The sequence below is a fragment of the Anolis carolinensis genome, chromosome 2, assembly GCF_035594765.1.
Source record: "Anolis carolinensis isolate JA03-04 chromosome 2, rAnoCar3.1.pri, whole genome shotgun sequence".
Taxonomy (NCBI): domain Eukaryota; kingdom Metazoa; phylum Chordata; class Lepidosauria; order Squamata; family Dactyloidae; genus Anolis; species Anolis carolinensis.
The window spans coordinates 140244230-140265415 of record NC_085842.1 but is presented as its reverse complement, the minus strand read 5'-3'; the positions used below and the strand labels follow the sequence as shown (position 1 = coordinate 140265415).

Here is a 21186-nt window from a genome sequence, read left to right as displayed (position 1 = left end):
CATGGAATATGCATAACTTTAGCTTTCTGTAATTTGTATGAACTGGACTATATGGAGTGTTGATTTTGATTTTCTTTTCTTTTTTGCTCATTTTTTAAATCTGCAGTTTATTCAACACATTTCTCTCTATGCCAGTGGCTAGACACCAAGATTTTGCACTGGTGCATCAGTTTCTATTGATCTTTTTGCAATATCTTAAGGCTCAAAGGAGATTTTTATCTTTAAAATTTACCAGAATCTATTTTACACCTCATCTTGCTTTTCCCTAGTTGTCTTGCCCCATTTCTTACTGCCTTGGATCCTGTCCTAGATGCTGTCTTTGCTCACTCCTCTCTTTTTTGGCCTATTTAGCGTCCTCCTAAGTTGCTGTGCAGAATTTGTGTCATCTTCAAAACAAATATGTATCCTGTGTCAGAATCCAGTTAACTGCAGGAGGCAAATAATAAATTAGTTCATCCAATTGCGTCAATGCAAAATGACTCATAAGTCTGACAACAAATCTATTTAGTGAAGGGAGGTAACAATCGGCATGCAGGGACTGGAGCAGTCATTAGTTAAAAGCACTTTTTGTTGTTTTGTCTTTATTATGTTCTGTTGAGGGGAAATGTAGAAACCTACAGATGTCATACCTCAAAATATGACACTCTCAACCTCTGATGTTCTAGATTTCATTTTGACTGTGCTTCTAGTCACATTTTATGCATTGAAAACTAACAAAAATAATTTGACAGTTACGAAAAGTGAGACCTTACTCCACAATCTTTATTCTTGGATTCTGTACAACAATCGTTGTATAAATAACTAAGCTACAATTCAACAGTGAAAATGTTCCCCAAGCTTTAGCACAGCTTTGCTGTCATGTCTTTCTTTAATCCATGAAGTATAGTATGCATAGCAAGATTCAGAAATGGGCGAGAAATTGAAGCCCAACTATGCTAAGTGGTATGTAACAGGACATCTTCACGGAACCTGTAATACCATATGGGTCATTTATTCCTGTTGATAAAGAGTACCTACAAGCATGCCATCATGCTCCCAACCTGTCTTCTCTTATCTTGGAACTTAAGTCTCTATGGTGACTCTGTGTTAAGAAAATGAAGGGATTTATGGTGGAAGTTTCTTTTTGAGAAAATAACCAGTCCTAATACACAATATAGCAGGAAATAGATCTGAACCTGTTTCTCAAATAACTTCAGCTTCTAGTCTAGATATACTTATGGAAATTTAGGATTTTGTGTATGTATGTACCTTCAAGTCACTTGTTGACTTATCCACACTGATTTTTGCAGTGTGAGTGGTCTGAAAGTGTTGTTTTTTAGCCATAAAGACAAATAATGGTTTTCTGATGCTGAGGGGGTGTAGCTTAGCCATCCCTGACATGGGTCCCACAGAAAGATGCAGCATGTCATTGCTCACAAAACACAGAGATGCAGTGCATACCCCATGTGCCCTTAAAACATAACCAGGTTTGGTTCAGAGAATAAACACTGCTAAAACTGAGTAGAGACATTCTGGAAACTCGCTGATGCTGAGGAAAAGGAAGCATACTTATGGATGGAGCAGAAGAAAGAAAGGGCTCATGGCTTGAAGATTTGGGGAACGCTTTGGGGGCATAAAGAAAATACTTTGTGGGTTGTCCTTCCGCATGTGCTAACATTAATGTGGCATAGATATGCATCAATTTAAAGTTTTGCTAGTGTATCCTCTAGACCAGAACTTGGATTTCTTATTGTATTGGATGATAGGTCTCAGAGACCCTCAGCCAGCAGGAATACAGCCCGTGCTGTCTGAGGGATTCTGAGAATTGTGGTCCACAGATATAATATTGCAAGCTGTGCTCCTGATCATAGGAGAAACTCGCTGGTAATTATTATTACGAAATATATCATATTGCTCACTCTAAAATATCTTTTACACTCTTCATTTAGAGTACAGTAGAGTTCACTTATCCAAGCCTCGCTTATCCAAGCCTCTGGATAATCCAAGCCATTTTTGTAGTCAATGTTTTCAATATATCATGATGTTTTGGTGCTAAATTCGTAAATACAGTAATTACAACATAACATTACTGCGTATTGAACTACTTTTTCTATCAAATTTGTTGTATAACATGATGTTTTGGTGTTTAATTTGTAAAATCATAACCTAATTTGATGTTTAATAGGCTTTTCCTTAATCCCTCCTTATTATCCAAGATATTCGCTTATCCAAGCTTCTGCCGGCACGTTTAGCTTGGATAAGTGAGACTCTACTGTACTTCAATACCACTTTAACATGACAGGGGCCTATGGAGTCCTGAGTTTTGTAGTTTTGACAGATATTTAGGATTCTTAGCCGGAGTGAGTTTAAGGACCTTATGACACCTGATCAGAAAACAGGTTCTACTGGTACAAACCCATGTTCATAGATTTCTGGAGGAGCACTGGATTGCCATTCTGTCTATCATATTCCTGTTGTTAACCCCCCCCCCCCCCCAAATGTATTTAATAAAATAATGCAGATCTGTCTTACTGCACCGCTGCTAGCTGTCTCCTCTCAACCCATGCGTTGCCCTTCTTCTTCACTTCCCCTTTTAATTTTTCCCCAACATTGCACAATTAAAAGACTTCACCATCTCACAAGAAGCTGTTATTTCATGTACCTGTTGTTTCACGGTTGCACAGTGATGGGTTTGTGTCTTCTGGAATTTTGTCTCCACCGAGATTGGCTGTACTCCCATTACATGACAGTATGGATCTTGCATGCATACTTCCCCTGGAGTTGTGGTGGTTTTCCATTTATTATGATAAAGAATAGAGATAGCAGTTCTTAGACTAAGGAGAATATATCTGAATTGATTCTCAGCTTGGAAAGGCAAGCAACTAGGTATGACACTGCTGTGGAATTGCATGGCTGGGGAAACTGGTGTGCTTTCCTGTTATGGGACCACACCTGCACCTAGGTACCAGTGAATGGGACCTTGTGCAAAAAGGAGAAGAGGTTTTTGCCCTTTGGGATAAGGACTTGTGGATATGGAATGTAAGAACAACTAAGGCCGCGTTGTTTAAAATTGTCAGTGCTTTGAAGCCATCTTCATCACAGAAGGACACTGATATGTGAAATCATCAGGATTCTACAGTCATGGCAATTTAAAACAACATCAAACTGCTATAATTGTGCAGTGTGAAAAGGGCTAGAGTGGAAGTCCATTGCATTTGTATCAGTAGGGCATGTGTTAAGGATTAAAGTGCAAGGCTTGCAGATGCACCCATGTCATCTCTTGAGCTTCTCACAGAATGTGTTCAGATAATGGACAGGCTGTGCTTCTCAACTAGCCCACACATTTCTCTCTTAAGTCAGCCACAATATCTAAGCTATCTCCATCTGATCCCTAATTTCCCTCTGCTTAGGTTGTCATCTGTGTCTTTGCTCAGCATTCTCACTCATTTGTCCTGCCACAACCTGACCTGTGACAGAGACTGGTAATTTCTGTGGGTTTTTCCCCATTCATAACAAAGAAATTGGCTGATTGTCTGTGGCTAATTTTGTTAAACCTTGTTACCATGGGATGATGCTGATGATTATATGCCTGTTTTGTGCTATGCTCACTTGGCCTCTGTCTGTTTCTGCTTGCAGCTCTGAAAAGCCCCTCTTCCTTTCATGAGCAAAAGAAGAGCTTGGAGAGAGCCAAGGTAACTCTGGGTAGGCATCTGAGTGGGTGGAAAGAATGGCACCACTTTGGTTAACAATCTGTCTAAAATGCTGAGGGACTCCGGAAAACTTGGCTGAAGTTCACAATCACAGTTACCTAGATTCATAATCGATTCATATTCACCATCCCTACTTATTCAATAATGCAGGTGATATCTACTCTGATTAGAATTAGCTAACAGGATACAAGTCTATGTTTGTTTGAAGCAGCTTTTTCTGAGTGAGTCAGGTCAATGAGTTATTTATATGGAGCAGAAGTATAAGTCATTGTACGTACAAGTTATAGTAGTTAAAGACTATGGTGTTGTAGCTGGAAGCACACTGAGGAGATCGCCACCCACTGTAAATTAGAGATGGGTCTTCTGATGAGAGATAATGGGTGTTTCAATCCAACAAAGACTGGAGGGTCTCCATTTTCCACTCTGTACATTCCCCAGTGGCACATGGCAACTTTGTAAAATCCTTGAAACATTGCTTGACTTCAGTTGATTAGAAATGGAAGTTGTAATTCTGTAATCTGCTCCCAATTTATAGGAATGTATAGTTCACTTGATGTCTGTTTTCCATTCATCTCTCTGTTCATAGTAAAAACTAGTGATGGGTTAATCTGTGGCAGAAGTTTATATGTGGGCATTGGGAATATCAGAGGGTGCCTATGATTCATTACTTTACATGATCATCCTCCAAAAAAACAAAAAAACAAGCATGAGTAACATAAGGAAGGATCTATAGCTCCCTGTGAAAAATTAATGTGCTTAGGAGACTTCAAGCAGTCTGAAATAACTTTGAAGTGCTGTATATTTCAATGTTCAGGCATAGGTTAATATCTCACTGTCTCTCTTCAAAGGCTTCCACTGGCTGGTTGCCTGGAAGAAAAAAGGATTATATGAGTCAAAATCCTTAAACTGGATTCGTTCAGAGAGCAAAACTGTATTCTAAGCCTTTATTGAAAATATGGAGAGAGGCAATTCCAGAATATCTCCAAGCTGCTTAGTTTAATGTGCCTGATGGGAAACCTGTTTGACCATGTTTGTTCACACGTAACATGAAACTATATCAATGTAATTACTGTGACTTTAAACAAAATACAATTGCTTATATGAAAAGGCAATACATCTTAACCCTGTGTATACCTTTGTACACAGGGTTGAGAAGTAGACTTTATCTATTTTATAATGAAAATCTGACATACTGGGTGTCGTCCATATCCTAAGCCAGTATTTACTGATATATTTCCCTGTCAAAGCAGTTGTATGTAATTTACATTCTAGGACACTTTACATAAAAGTCACCTTTTCAGTAGTCAATCTCTAATCAGAAAATATTAAGTATGCAGATTAAATGCTGCATATATTTTTCAGGTAGAGAACACAAAATGAATTACTATGGTTTGACCAGATCATAAAATCAGAGTTGAAAGAGACCACAAGGACCATCAGGTCCAATTCCCTAAGGTCATAGTACATCCTCTCAAAGAAACATTTCTCCATGTAAGCTGGTGAAATAATCATCTTTGTTGTTATATTTTGTAGGCTGAAGATTTTTTAAAGCACAAGATCCGGAACAGATCTGAGCACTCTGAATTGGTTGATATGCACATTTTAAAGGGTGAGACGGAAAGAGTTGTTTTCTTGTGTGTAATAGATACCGGTCTGTGTCCTTGTTCTCTCCCCCGATGTAGGCATGAAAGCTTCTTTTACCTGTTGCAACACATTTATGGAAAATATTTCTCACAATATTTAGCATGTTATCTAAATATTTCAGCAAGCAGTGGGTTAATCAAATTCCTAATAGCTCTGGTGCTCTTATATCCCTGCTTCAGGAGAACTGGAAAAAAGCATATCTCCTTGACTTAGTTGGTGTTTTTTTTACCAAGATAACCTTTGGTTGCACTGACATATGAATGTTGACTGACATGATGCAAGAAAATACAATACAAGCCCCTTATCTGTGGGGATACGTTCCTAAATGTACTATGGAAGAAACGTTGGATAATATTGAACACTATTGAAATGAGCAATTTTTAACAGAAGTTAGCATAAACTTACCCCAGAGGACCTACAAAATTCCCAGAGAGGTGTCCTTGCTAAGAATTTGCTAAGCCATTGAAGACAACTCTGTGGTAACTTCTGGTGGGCCTAAACATTTTTGGAGATACATGTTTTGTCAAATGCAAGTAGTCAAATGCAACTGTGGGTACTGATCCTTCGGGGTTTGTAATATATACTATGCATTTCTACACAACAATGGTACCTCTTCTGTCCTCAAATATCTGTTAATATCTGTGAAGAAAGGCTGCTCCCTCATCCTCTGGGTGTGCAAGAGCAGCTGGAACATATTAGGGCACAGCAGTGTCCCCATGCTTGGAAAACTCCTGACTGCTCTTGTGTAGAAGAAGGAAGTGGAGGCCAAATGGCATATTAATGTAGTAGGGAAGACTCGCACACCAATAGCATGCATACTAGCTCTGGGCCCTAGATTATTTCTTGAGATCTAATGCAGCTCCAAGTAGTAGCTATACCCAAAAAATAACATAACTACACAGGATTCATGAAGGCCCTAGTTCATATTTCAAGGTTTTTCAGATACCTACTTTCTAATTTGTGCATAGTAATCATTAGTCCATGATCCAGGTGGAAACCATACTGACACAGATATGCTGTAATTAAGGGGAGAGGTTGGAAATCCTTGAATTGTGTTGTTAAGTCACTTCTCCTTGCATGCTGTGTAAATTGAATGAGTATGAAATTAGCAGTGAAAAAGGTTCATATATGGACAAACCAAACAATTCATTATTGCCCTTTGTGGCTCATAGCAGTTAACATGTGGAACTTTAGAGCAGGTTTAACTGTATGGGTCATGGGAGATGTTTTGTCTTACTGTACAAACTGCACCGTGATTCATTATCTTGGAAAAGAATGGCATATGTCCTCTTTATCTTCATCAGAATTTGGTATTTTTAAAAACTGCACTAAAATTCACAGAATTCCTCAGCTGACTGACTGACTGTGTTAGCCAAGTGATTCTGTGATTGTAATACTTCTAAACTCTGGTATAAACTACCTCGATACGAAATGTAGCCTCATTTTTTTTAAAAAAGCGTTGATCTGTTCTTGGTGGTCCCTTGAATCATTTGCTGGAACAATGTGCCGAGATTCTGAGCACCACGATTCAAGAGAGATATTGACAAGCTAGAAGGTCTCCAGAGGGCAACTAAAATGATCAAAGGTCTGGAGACCATGCCCTATAAGGAGCAGCTTAAAAGAGGGAGTGTTGAGCCTGCAGAAGAGAAGATTGAGAGGAGACATGATATCCATGTATGTAAAAGGATGCCATAAGGAAGAGGGAGCAGGCTTGTTTTCTGCAGCCCTTGAAACTTGGACCTGAAGACCTGGATATTCCAGTGTACTTTTAATGATAGTTAGGCCCCTACTCATGAACGCCCAGCCCTAATTGACTGATAAATTGTATTCAGCACTTTACCCCTGTCCTGGCCCTAAAGTCTGTTTTTTCACAAGTCCAGAACCCAGCCCTCCTTAAGTTTTATCATCCCCACCATATTCCTGGTTACTGGTTGTTGAGATTTGTTTGTGATCCATTTTAATGACGTTTTTCTACCCTGCTGTTTTTCATTGTTAATTACCTTAGATTGTTATATGTTTTTAACTGTTTTAATTTGGTAAACTGTTGTTGCTCTGGGCTTGGTCCCGCATGTAAGTCGCCCTGAGTCCCTATGTGGTATAAAAATAAAGTAGTAGTAGTAGTAGTTATTATTATTATTATTATTATTATTATTATTATTATTATTATCTACAACTACTACTATTACTACTAGGACTCAGAGCAATGAGTTCAAATTACAGGAGAGGAGATTCTACCTAAGCATTAGGAAGAACTTTCTGAATGTAAGACCTGTTCAGCAGTGGCACTCTTCCTCAGATTGAGGTGGAAGCCCCTTCTATGGACAGATTTGGATGACCATCTGTTGGGAGCTCTTTGATTGTGTTTTTCCTGCATGGCAGGAGGTTGGACCAGCTGGCCCATGCAGTCTCTTCCAATTCTATTATTCTATGATTCTATGAAAACCTCTGGTTCTCTAAGTATACTTTAATTGGGATTAACAATAGAATGTTGGCTACTGAGTTTATATTGTAGCACAGCGAGATCACTTAGTGCAAGGATTGATATTTTCAATGTTGGCTGTACAGATTCAACTGCAGAAGAGTCAATTCAAGCTACTCAGATGAAACTGAAAAGAGCCCGTCTTGCAGACAATCTGAATGAAAAGATTGCTCTTAGGCCAGGTCCTTTGGAGCTGGTGGAGAAGAATATCATTCCTGTGGACTCTGCTGTGAAGGAGGCTATCAAAGGTAAAGCCGGAAAAGCACCTCTTCTTAATTCTGTGCCAACACAGAAAGCATACGAAAGAGAATCATTATAGTATATTGTAAGGTTTTTCTTCAACCTAGCTATGCTTTTGGAGTAATTTCATGAAAGAACATAGATACCACCAGAATACTAATATCCTAGCATGGGCCATTCATTATTGACCTGTCTCCCCACCACTACCATCATACAAATCCGGCATATCTCTTTTCTAGCTGAGCAGGAAGACACTTGATCAAAGCCAGACATGGTCCTGGAAAGATTACAGTGTGTAGCAGGCATCTTCCTTCCTTCCACAATTTGTCCTGCATCTTACAGTCCTTTGGGGGGAGGGGGGGTTGTGATAGAGCCTGTCTTTCCCGGCACTCTACTTATCGCTAGAAGCCAAGGGTCAAGCGCCTTTGCCTGCTAGATTGCAGGATACTGCACTGGAACACTTTCCAGACACTTTCCAGAGCTCCTCAAGTCTGTTGAGTGGCAGGGAAAAATCATCTGGTCTAAGGCAAACTGATTTGAGGAAGCATTCTCTTTACTGACATTCTTCAAAGTTATGTTGCCAGGTGGGATTGAAGGCTATGCTGTAGTACCCACTGCCCTGGAAGTAAGCACAAATGTAACTTATTCGTAGGCATGGACAGGATTGTGTTGGATAGTTATTTCACTGCATATGACTTTGAGATTGACTCTCGCTTAATTTATTAGAGATTTTCATCCCTCTACTGCCATTTTCTAATACTCTTTATTTTCAAACAAACTGAAACATGGGGTACCAATTGCAGCCTAAATTCAGCTAGATTCTTTAGTCTTAGTCAGACCCATTAAATCAGCCTTTATGTAAATTCCATAGTTTTATTGGGTCCATTTCATTTAGAGCTAAAAATTGGATTAAGTCCTATATTTTTCAGAATTGTGACATTCTATCATAAAAATAAAAGATGGCAAATTATGTCTAAAAGGTAAAGGTAAAGGTTTTCCCTGACGGTTAGTCCAGTCGTGTCTGACTCTGTGGGTTGGTGCTCATTTCCATTTCTAAGCCGAAGAGCCGGCATTGTCTGTAGACACCTCCAAGGTCATGTGGCCGGCATGACTGCATGGAACACCGTTACCTTCCCGCCGGAGCGGTACCTATTGATCTACTCACATTTGCATGTTTTCGAACTGTTAGGTTGGCAGAAGCTGAAGCTAACAGCGGGCGCTCACTCCGCTCCCCGGGTTTGAACCTGGGACCTTTCGGTCTGCAAGTTCAGCAGCTCAGCGCTTTAACACACTGAGTCACCGGAGGCTCCATAAATTATGTCTGCCCAGGAGAATTCTTTTTCTCTTCCATATTTTAATTTCAATCTTTAATAAATATCTCTTGTTAGGGTTAGCTGGTTGTCATAGATACACATAATGTCACATATCATCTAATTTATTCTGTATAGAAAAATTATGAATATATATATTTTAAAAGGTCTACAGAAAGTAAGGAATCAAATCCCAGTGGAAAACTATTTCCAGCTAACAAAGTTTGATACTGATTCACCAGCAAAGATTTATCTATGCCCATGTTATGGTAAATGCCCATGTTCTGAAAAAAATTCTGGATTCAAAACAAAGTATTTGTGTTTAGTTTCTTCCAATTGCTAAATTGAGATTTTTATTAGCATGTAATTTTAGGATTTCACCATCAATTCATGGCTTTTTCTGACTATTTTCAGTTAAGCAATTAAGTTAAACCTTGCCTTTTAAAACTGTTGCATGATTGCACTTAAGATAGAGTACTTCTGAGCTTCATAAATGACCTTTTTGATTTATGGTGGGCAAGAAAATATGTAGATTTTCTGTAGATTATGTATGCTTATTTTGCATATTTTTTGCTTGTGTGTTTATTGGAAAACTACCTGAAACACACTCTTCTTTTAATAATCCATTTAGTCTCAGAAACCCTTGTGAATACCAAATCTGTGGAAGTTAAAGTCCTATTGTATACAATGACATAATTAAACAGTGTCCCTTGTATAAAATGGCAAAATGAAGGTTTACCATTTAGAGTTTTGTTAACAAATATTTTTGAGCTCCAGGTGGTTGAATCTATGGATACAGAATCCATGGATTTGGAGAGCCGACTGTACTTCCTTTCATTCCTTTCTTGCTTTTTTCCATAGGTACTCAGAAGAACTTATCCAAATCTTCGGATGCCTTTGCTTTTGAAGAAGACAGCAGCAATGATGGGATGTCCCCAGAACAGGTCCAGAGTGAGGATTCCCCAGAGTCCACAGAGTCAGCAGCAGGAACCAAAATTTCAGAAACAGTGTTCCCCTCAGCAGCGGGGTCAACTCAGGTAAAACAGTGTTTCTAACCGTAAACCCTCCTGGTTTCATGACACTTTGGATCAATTGAAATTTAAATTGACTGCAGTGTTGTCTTAACTCCACATTAGGAAAATGACCCAATACATTTTGAAAGCATAATTAGACTCGCTTAGAGCTAAACACACAGTGGAAATTAGTATTGTGGATGTAAGTGATAAAAATTTCAGCCATGTTCAGCCTGATTAACCTCTGACTTTTGAAGTTTACATCTTACTCTCAGAAAAAAAATTGCTTAGAAGGACAGGATACATAGAAGTCATACTTCTCGGTAATCTCTTGTCTTAAAGATCCCATGTAAGACTGGAGTAGAATGGAATGTCACTGCTGCTTTGCCTAAAGGACTGTTTTGAAGGCTGCTGCCAAGACCAAAAAAGTCCCAAAGGAGACCTTTACATATGCTTAAGTCTGAGTTCTTCCAAATTTGAGATAGCAGGATATAATCTGAATTGTTTCTGAAACAGTATAAGGCAGGCCCAGAAGTGTTACTCACACAATAGACAGTGCCATACTATTCTTGTCTATAGTGCAAGTCCATAGTATGGCAGTGCATAGTTCTATAGTATTTGTAGTTCTCTCCGCTGCCTATAGGCTTTGACCCTTCATTGAGATGATGGTTAACACTTCTTTCTCAACAGATTTACATGGGATTTTAGATGAGATAACACTTAGAGAAGTCAGGTCTAAGTTAGTAAAATGTGGTTCCAATTAAAACAGTGTTTCTCAACCTGTGGGTCCCCAGATGTTTTGGCCTTCAATTCCCAAAAATCCTATAAGCTGGTAAACGGGCTGGGATTTCTGGGAGTTGTAGGCCAAAACACCTGGGGACCCACAAGTTGAGATCCATTGAATTAAAGTGTCAGGAATTTGCTCTCCTGCTTCCGTTTGGTACTTTTGCCCTCCTGCCAAGTTATGAAAGACCACAATGGCAATATCAACATCTTATAACTGCAACACTTGTTAAGGAGAGAGCATGTGAGCAGGCAGACTTTCTGGCTGTCTAGCCAAGAACACTGATTGAGATTTTGTCAATTGTTTTGGGATCCAGCTTTCTACAGTTTCCACCTGACCAAGCCCTAAACATGAGCTTCAGAATAATTGGCCTGATTAATAGGTAGATTTTGTGATTTGCACAAAGACTGGGCTTGAACTGAAGAGAAGTAGTGCACTTTCGGTTATAGTGTTAAAGAAGATTCCCAACTGCAGGGTGTTGTTGGCTTTGAAACAGAAATGGCAGGTGTATGTACAGCACCAGACTGGACAGTGATTTAACCACAACCCCCCCAATTAGCTGAGGAAAGTTAAAATACCCTCTAACCATAAGAGTGTTTTCAGTGACATCATGATGCCAGCTAGTCATGATGCCAACTGCACTGGGCCTGATTGCAGGGCCTGATTGTGATTGATCAAGAAACCTCTCTTTTTCTATTGAGCATCCAATATTCCTGTTTCCAAGGGTGGAAGAAGATCTAGTTGTGGGTAACTAGCTGCAATGCCCTCCCACCCCACCCAAATCTCTCTAAGGTTGCCGTTGCTAATGGAGGAAATCAGCTGTGAGGTCAACCTCTTGTGGTTACATAAAACACTGGGGTGTCCTGCTAAGGATCCCAGGCCACTGTTAACCTGAACACGACATATTCTTGGCTTAGATTGCCCTCCTCCATTCCAGCAGCTTTGTTACAGAGTGTACTTGGCATAGGGCACCATCATTTTCCAAGCACTTATGGCAGGGAGCCCAACAATCGTCCATTTGGTTTCCCTAATAACACCCGCCTGATAAATGCAATTGGTCTCAGTTATATAGAAATACTACAAAGGGGAGCCGTTACCAACAGAAAATCCTAATGGATTTTGATGGAAACTGTTCAGTTGGGAGCCTCCTAGGATGGTTTTAGTGTGTTAAAATATGTATGACTATATTGTGTATAACTGAAGAGTCTGAATTAATTATTTGGCAAACTGAATCTATTTTAAGTTCCAGAGGGTGTAGTTCAAGAGCCCAGTCCTTTCCTTTCACCACTTGTTATCAATTGATTTAGGCTACTAGGCTAATTAGCCCAGTACCTTGGAGGAGCTGCTTGGTGGCATCAGCTCAGTCCAATATAAAATGCTTACCTTCTCTGATTTGATTGTCAGGACCTTATTACACAGTGTTTTACTCTGTTTCTCTTTGAATGCAATTCCGAATGGGTCCTATCACATGACGTTTGTGTTATTGTTTCAATAATCCATTTGAATCCATCTGCAAAATGTCGCAAAAACAGAATAATTGCACACAGGATTCTAATTGGGGTTTGTTGTGTTATATGTTGCTGAAGCACTGTTTTACATGTCATTGTAAAATCAGTATTTCTTAGATCAACTGAAATCTTGTGAGAACAGGAGTTTGAGACTCCCAGGCTACATCCCTGTGCAATTTAGATTCTTTAAAAAGTTACATAGGGAGGCGTTTGAACAGATTGGGAGGAGCCAGCCTTCTGTGATGTGATGAGTTCCACTGTCTTGAAACTGGGCATGGAGTCTGTTTGGATTCAAACGGTAGAGCAGGCGCAGAAATTGACTTTGGAATCATCCTGAGGCCTAAAGAGAACACATTTGGATACATGACTAGGTCCTACTATGAAAACCCCTATACAAAGTTGAAACTGACATCAACTTTGCAACCATTTTGAAGCCAGGTCAAAACATCTGGTTGCCTAGCCTATTAGGTTAGCTGCAAATCTTTCCAGCCTTTACTTTCTGTAATATATTTTATTGTATTTATTACACATTTATTGTTTAATGTCCTGAGAGCTTGGGATGAAGAACAATTTATAAACATCCAAAAAAGTAAACAAGTAGTTTAACCTCTCAATGGGTTTTTAAATAAACACATCCTGATGGATCATTAATTGCCTGTCCAATGGATTTCTGATTTCAGGGACATCTCTGTGGCTCTGAAAACAATACATCTCTTCAGAACAGCCAGCCAGAAAGTCCAAAACAGCTGAATGGGCAACAGACATCTCCTATCACTATGTCCACATCTGCAAAGGTATAATTCTATACTTTCACTTCCTTGGAATAAAAATAATGATTACCCTCCTGGATAGATAACGGTAAACTCATTTGCAAAAAGAAAAATGGTTTGAGATATACCTGGGGAAGTATATATATAGGCTGTGCCACCTCCTGTCACAACAGTTGGATCCATTTCAATCATCAGACAAAATTAATTCCAATTGAATTAATTTTGTCGAAGCAGGGGAATGTCAGAAGGATGTAAATGACATACATTGAAATTAGGTGGGTTTTTTAAAAAGTCTTATGTCATTTATGAAACTGATCTCCTCAGTCTTGACTTGTGGACCAAGTGTGGGTGGCATTGCCCTTCACAGACACCCTGAGTTCAGGAATCACCATGAACAGAACATTGATGGTTTCTCTGTCTATATGAAAGTCATTTTAAAGTTCAAAATGCTGCATTTGGCATATGAATATGAACTTCAAAAGAGCTCTGTAAATTGTAATGGAGACATTGTGTTTATTATTCAATTTGTGTCATTTTAAAATGCTTGGAAGTAGTTGTGTGTTGCATCATCGAAGGAATGTTTGCTTAATAGATAGATCGCCCAACCTTCAGAACTGGTGTTAGTGTATTATGTATTGATACAATCATAGAATAGGTAAAGACGAAAGGGGCTTTTACGATATAGGTTATATGGATGACATCCAAAGTAGATGTCATTTTTGAAACAGGAGCCACTGGTTTACATGGGTTTACTAATAGTCCTGAAAATATGTGTCACTCTCAGAGAGAGGATGATCCAGCTTAAATGAGTTAGCTCTCCCACACAAAAATCCAACTAACTGGTAGATTATGCTGAAGATGTTAATATTTCTGAATTTTTATTTATGACATGCAATAGTCCAAGTCAACAAGTGACAGCAAGAATCGGCATAAAAAGCCCAAGGAGATGAAGCCCAAAGTGAAGAAGCTAAAGTACCACCAGTACATTCCCCCAGACCAAAAAGCTGAGAAGTCTCCCCCTCCTATGGACTCGGCCTATGCTAGGCTCCTGCAGCAGCAGCAACTTTTCCTCCAGCTCCAGATCCTCAGCCAGCAACAACAGCACCGGCACCAGCAGCATTTCAACTATCCTGGGTCACATTCCACTTCGCTGAAGTGAGTTGGTAATGAAAATGTTTCCAGTAGTCATCTTCTCCACTCTGCATCTGGATTTAGTGTATGACTTCTAATTTTGGCATAATGGGTTGGAAGAATTCAACATGAGCAGAAGGGTGGTGGTATTTAAAAAAAAGGTTGGGTTCCAGGGGGCTGCATAAGGGCCATAATCTAGATTCTAACCACCAAAGGTGCTTGCATACAATAGAATTAATCCAGTTTGACAACACTTTAACTGCCATGGTTCAATACTGTGGAATTGTTGGAGTTGTAATTTTGCAAGGCCTTTAGCCTCCTCTGACAAAGATTGCTGGTGCCTCACCAAATACAAAACCCAGGATTCCATAGCATTGAGCCAGAATTTTAAGTGTAGGCCAAGATTTTGGACATTGATTTTTTTAAAAGAAGAAATATAAAAGTTCTGCCATTTTTTGTTTTGTTTTGTTTTTAGGCAACCAAATGAGCAGATGACCAAAACTTCAAGCTCTTCCCCAGCAGCAGCCACTAACCACAGCCTTTCTCCTGTGAAGGGCACCTTTTCAGGACAATCCTGCATTTCGTCTCTCAAACCAGGTCCTCTTCCATCCAATCTAGATGACTTAAAAGTGAGTGCTGAGTGTGTATGGGGATGCAATAAATGAAAACAATTCTGCAAAGTGCATGGTTGAAAATGTCAATTTCTGTCAATAGGCAAAGATTCATCACAAAACTTCTCATATTCAATAACTTCATTTTTTAAAATACTTTAAAAATGTAAGCCTTTATTTTTTTTTATTTATTTACCACATTTATATCTTGTTTTTCCCTACCCCAAGGGGGACTCAAGGCAGCTTTGGGCCAGAGACAGTATACTCACTGAACTAAAGGCTACATGCCATGGGCATATCTCAGCCAGGCCATCTTCATAAACTTTGGCTTGGTTTTAGAATACAGGGTGTTTGAAAAAGAACTCCCTAGTTTTAATGTGTTTTAACTTAAAACTAGGTAGTTCTTTTTCAAACACCCTGTATAGAGACATACATGTTGAAGTTCAATATGACCCTGGACTATTGAAATAGGATGCTTCTGTTTCTGATATATTAGGTATAAATTTAGCTTGCACTGAATTTTGTTCCAAAATATACATGGGACATAAGGCGTTACACTTTGTTTCCCATTATTTGTGATAAATGTATATGATTTTGATTTAGACAGTTTATAACAAAACAAAAGCAAGGAACGGAAACAGCACAATCTAGAGCTACCAGATATGACCCCACAACAGTAGATACAACAGCATCAACATTTAGTGTCTTGACCTTCAGATTTAGCTTTGGTTTAAGCTAAAAGTGATTGATTGAGACATAGTGCTCCTTTGTTGTAAAGAGGGACCAAAGAGAGATTTTGACCAAACAGCTTACTTTTCAGGTGTCGGAGCTAAGGCAGCAGTTGCGAATAAGGGGCCTTCCGGTATCAGGTACAAAAACTGCTTTGATGGAACGTCTGCGACCCTTCCAAGAGTGCAGTGGGGGCTCGGTGCCCAGCTTCAGTGAAATAACCACTGTCACCTTCCCAGTGACCCCAGCTAGCTCTCTTTCCAGCTACCAGTCACAGTCTTCCACCAGTCTGTTGTCCAATGGCTTTTACCACTTTGGAAGCACCAGCTCTACTCCACCCATTTCCCCTGCTTCCTCTGACCTGTCAGTGAATGGCTCATTGCCGGACAGTTTCAATGAAGGACCAATGTCTTCCCCGCAGTTTGTCTTGCATCCTTCTCCTGCGCAAGGCGCGTGTGAAGAGAGCTTGATGGGAAGTGTCAATGGAGCTGGCATCCAGCTCGATGTGGAAAGGGTTGACACAGAAAAGGACAAGATGCTGGTGGAAAAACAGAAAGTTATCAATGAGCTAACCTGGAAATTGCAGCAAGAGCAGAGGCAGGTGGAGGAGTTGAGGATGCAGCTCCAAAAGCGCAAAAGAAGCCATGGATTGGAAGAAAAGCAGACCACATCCCATTTCTTTGGCTTTCCAATCAAACAAGAAAACGCAGTGTCCAGCTGCCCCTTTGCCTCCAAGCACGTTGCCTTGAAAGACCAGGCCAGCAGCTCTGACACGCGAAGTAACTGTGGGACAGCATCTCAGCTGCCCCACCTTGGAAATAGCCATTGCATGGAAACTTCGGGACAAAATGGCATACTGTCCTCCACATTCCTAAGCCCACAGTGCTCTCCCCAGCACTCGCCATTAGAGGCAACAAAGAGCCCACAGCACATCAGCCTCCCTCCTTCGCCCAACAGCCACTACCTTCTCCCTGTGTCTCCCAGCGCTCAGACAGAAGGACACAGTTCCCCACAGCCCAGCAATCGCCTGTGCACAGCTCCGGTAAGGAAACATTTATTTTTGGTATATTCCTGGAGAGGGATGCTATACCAAAAGTAAGCTTTGGCCTAGATAATCTGGCATATATATGTTGCATAGCAGCTGGATGTGACATCTAAATAGAACGAGGCAGTTTTTTCAAAAGATAGAGGCTTAATAACTTTTATGTAAATGCCACTATGCCAACAAACAGATATATCAAAAGCGCTTGATGGGAAGTGAATGAAGACTATAGTCAAGAGGTTGAGCTGACTGTAAACCATGATAACGCTTGACCCTTCCTATGTTAGCTAGGTGCCATTTCATCATCACCTTCAGCCTTGTATCCCTGACAGTGCTGAGGAGAGAAATATTTACTGTATTAAGTTTGTGGATGAGGGAATGGTGTTTTCTAAAAATAAATACAACTTGAAACAGTGTATGTTTGGTTCAAAGGAATAGTATCATTTTTGCAGAACATACATTTTCTAGCAGAGAATCTCTAGCCCATTTATGGACATTTCTGACCTTCACAACTGTAGTACTTAAATACCACTTCAAGTGCAATGACTCCAAATTGTGGAATCCTGGGATTTGTAGTTTTGTGAGGTACTTAAACATCTTTGCTAGAGTGCTCTGTTGCTTTCTAGAGGTATGTGCATTAAGAAATTCTAAGCACCTGACAAACTACAAATTCCAAGATTCCTTAGGATGGAGCCGGGCAGTTAAACTGCTGTAACTATGGACAATAATAATGATGATGATGATGATGATGATGATGCTTTATCTCCCCGAAGGGACTCAGGATGCATCCATGGGGTAATTTTGAACTCCACAACTTTTGCTTCCAGCCTCATTCTGAAGGCATTCCCTTTGACACTTGCTCTGGGAGTTGTACAGTGAAGAGAGAACAGAGAGGATCCGCCATCAGGGGAAAAAGCCCAGCAACAGGAAGATGAAAGAGATGCCTGGAGCATCTTAAAGATGCTATTTGATATAGACAGTTTTGTTATATTCAAGTCACTGAGATACAAAACAGGAAAGGGGAGATGCCTTTTAACAGCCCAACTTCCACTCATAACATACACACACACACATTTGATTTACATTCAAATTACGTGACATACAACAGTGGTAATATGCAGATGCCTCTGGCTCAATTTCTTGAGGTTATTAATAAACTTGGCATTTGTCACCAGTGTTTCTTTCTCTTTATGTGAATAGTTATCTTTGATGCCCTGTTAGTCTTCCCCAACCTTGCAATGAGAGAATCCCCAAAGCCGGACAGCTTTTATTGTCAGATGTTCTATGTATTTTGGCGGCACTTCCTCTGGAAGAGCCAAGATTATTTCAGCTTTCTTTAGAAGCACTACCACAGTGGAGAAACATCTGTCAGGCATGTGCAGGTTTTGCCTTGAATGTGTACTGAAATTGTTGGCCATCCCACCCACCCAACAACGATGGAACCAGTTTTAGATTGGAGACTTTCAAATGCAATGATAGACAAGCACAGACTTTGCCCAGCAGCTGACTTGGTGTAATCCGTTTGGCTTCCCACATAGATACCTACACAAGGAGGCCAGAAGTATCCTATCCTGTCCCCCAGCTTTTGTAAGTCAAGCACTGCCCTCCCAGAGGGAAAGCAGCCACCGCCATATGCTGATGCTGTGAAACAGGTAAACGTCTGTCTTCTGCTGGGGTTCGCTTGGGGACATACTGTTTTGTGACAGTGTTAGAGAGCAAAGTCATTTAGAGATTTTTAGCCTGTTGTATGTTCCATGAGTTAACCCAAAAGATGTCTAGCAGGTTTGAAAGCTCCATCTGCTGTTATGGAACAAGTGTTTCCACAGTCAATTGGATTAGAGAAACTGTATAAAAGGAAATTCACTCAACCTTAGATTTGTCCAGAAGTTTCAGAAGGGGAACTGAGAGTCAGTAATCCCTGGCAAGACAAGGGGTCTTGGGCATTCTGTTCCCCCACTGAGTAACCATGTGAGCAAAGAATGAGGGACATTAGCTCCTGGGGCTAAATCTTGTTCTTTCAGGGCCCCCCACATGGCTACATCCCATTCCTATGGCACCACTATTGGACATTTTTCCTGCATTTACCACCACCACAACTCTCGAAAGGCTTAGTTCTTGACAGTAAGAACTTTAAGTTACAATATGATAGTTTTTCTCTTACATTTTTGCTACAGCCACCATTTGAATTTTGTCAATGTAACTCATCTAAAAACTATATTCAACCAATGCTTGAAAGAGGCTCCTCATCCTTGATTAAAACCAATGTGGGAGACTGTGAAAGGGCAGGGGTTTGTTTCTCCACCCATTGGATGCACCATTTTGGCATGACCAAAAGTTACACAACATTATTTATGATGCATTGCCTGAAAAGCACCATTACTCCCGTTTTTCCAGGATGAAGGTCAAGGGCTCTAGGGCCACAGAAGGTGGGTGAGTGGGTGGGTAGAGACTCCATACACTTCACAGATTACACTTTCCCCACTGCTGACATAAATTAAGGCAAAACATTTATTTCTGTTGAGTGGCCTTCTAAATTTTGAAGTGATATAATAGTCAGAAAAGCTCTGAATAAAGAACACTGATTCCAAAAATTTAGACATAATGAGCTGAGCCACATATTTCTGAGGAAATGATGTTGTGAGAAAGGAAATGAGTTAAGGGTTAATTGTAGGGACTGAATTGTTAGTTTGTTCCCAAGTGTTCAGTTTTCCCCTGAAAACCAGGTATTTTACTGACTTGGAATTTATGGAATTTGGCATCCAGTAGCTCCAGTGACCACTTTGTAATTTTTTTGTTTTATTTCTTTTTGCAGCAGATGACCCGAAGTCAGCAAATGGATGAGCTGTTGGATGTGCTTATTGAAACTGGAGGTAGGTGGTGTCCACACATCAAGAAGTTAAGTTCGAGTTGAAGGAAAACATGACCCCAGTATTTCCCTATCCATAGAGGAGACTGTGTCCCCCCTCTCTACAAAGATAGTAACTTATAGCTGTATTTCCTCACTACCTGAAGAATGGTGCCTGACATGGCGATTTTGGAGAATTTACTCTATAATGGTTGGTCAGAGGAAGCAATAGTGGGGAGCCATGTGCCCTGCTTTTGGCCTAGTCTGTTTGCCACTGTGATATGAAATAAAGGTTTGTTCTAGACTCAAGAGAGTATAGTTTCCTTAATGCATTTAGGACTTAGCTACTATGAGCCATTGTCTGGAGTTTTGTAGGTTACTGCTTCTCAATGGGGTTGCCCTGGATCAGAGCCAGTCCATAAGCCTGGTCCCTGGTGAGTTTTCAGGAAATAAATAAACAATGGTAGCCAGTGGGCACCTAAATATGGTGTCGGCCCAAGGCACATTAAGAAAATAAACAGTTGCTGGCCCCCAACATCAGATAGCTTGAGAGGGACTGCTGCACATAACACGTGTTGGTAGAATCTCCCATTACAGCAGCATATGTACTTTTTTGCCATTGCCAAAGGTATCGGGTACTTCCTTGCACAGTTCACCCCCACCATGCTGTGGTTCATAAGTGTAGGTTGAGGTTTTGGGGCACAATTTATGGCTGGAGAACAGGAGGCTTTCTGGACACTATCTGGCTGAGGTTTTGCAGTTGGGGAAAAAAAGAAAGCAGCCACCTTCCTGATCCTCCAGCAAATAGACTGGAGATCTGAGTTGGCAACAGTTCTTTTTTTTCTGGCTGAAAATCTGTAGGCAGGTCATAACTGAAGACCCTCTCCTCCTTGGGCACTGATGGGTTGTGGGGGTGCATTCGAGCCCCTCAAGCTAAGCTAAAGGTGAGGCCTAAACAGAAACAAGCTGGTGGAGGCATATGTTCTGCTAGCATTGAATAGGATTCCAACTGCTTTTAGCAAAATAAAAAACTTGCCCATTGCAACAATCAAACAATAAAAACCCCACATGGCATAATAAAAGACTAGAAAATCTAAAAATCTAAATACTAGTTCACTGAATAACAAGGTAAATAAAATAATAAGGTTATTCTCACGAATGTCCATTTTGTCCAACACCCTCTATTCCTCACCCTGTCCAGCTGAAGTCCTTTAATGTAACAAGACTTTTAACAAGCCCTTGCCGTACTCATGCTCACATTTGTACATACACACTTTATGTATGTGTTCATTTGCACACATACACACACTTTGTGATAAGTTCTTGCTGATATTACTTGCTGTTTTCCTTTTATATCAGCTCTTGCACTGTTTGTTCCTTGACTACCATCT

The 21186-nt window shown here is 40.2% G+C and overlaps 1 protein-coding gene across 5 annotated transcripts in view; it reads left to right on the top strand.

Annotated features, from left to right (window-relative positions):
- Positions 1 to 21186, top strand: part of myocd (myocardin) — a 296181-nt gene that overhangs the window by 267904 nt on the left and 7091 nt on the right. For all 5 annotated transcript variants that reach the window (XM_016991316.2, XM_016991317.2, XM_062970675.1 and 2 more), the window contains 10 exons: positions 3616 to 3671; positions 5223 to 5298; positions 7899 to 8060; positions 10224 to 10399; positions 13348 to 13461; positions 14336 to 14592; positions 15044 to 15197; positions 16000 to 16950; positions 18489 to 18602; positions 19763 to 19820. In XM_016991316.2, the coding sequence (XP_016846805.2) occupies positions 3616 to 3671; positions 5223 to 5298; positions 7899 to 8060; positions 10224 to 10399; positions 13348 to 13461; positions 14336 to 14592; positions 15044 to 15197; positions 16000 to 16950; positions 18489 to 18602; positions 19763 to 19820 (2118 nt within the window). The remainder of the gene's footprint in view (positions 1 to 3615; positions 3672 to 5222; positions 5299 to 7898; positions 8061 to 10223; positions 10400 to 13347; positions 13462 to 14335; positions 14593 to 15043; positions 15198 to 15999; positions 16951 to 18488; positions 18603 to 19762; positions 19821 to 21186) is intronic.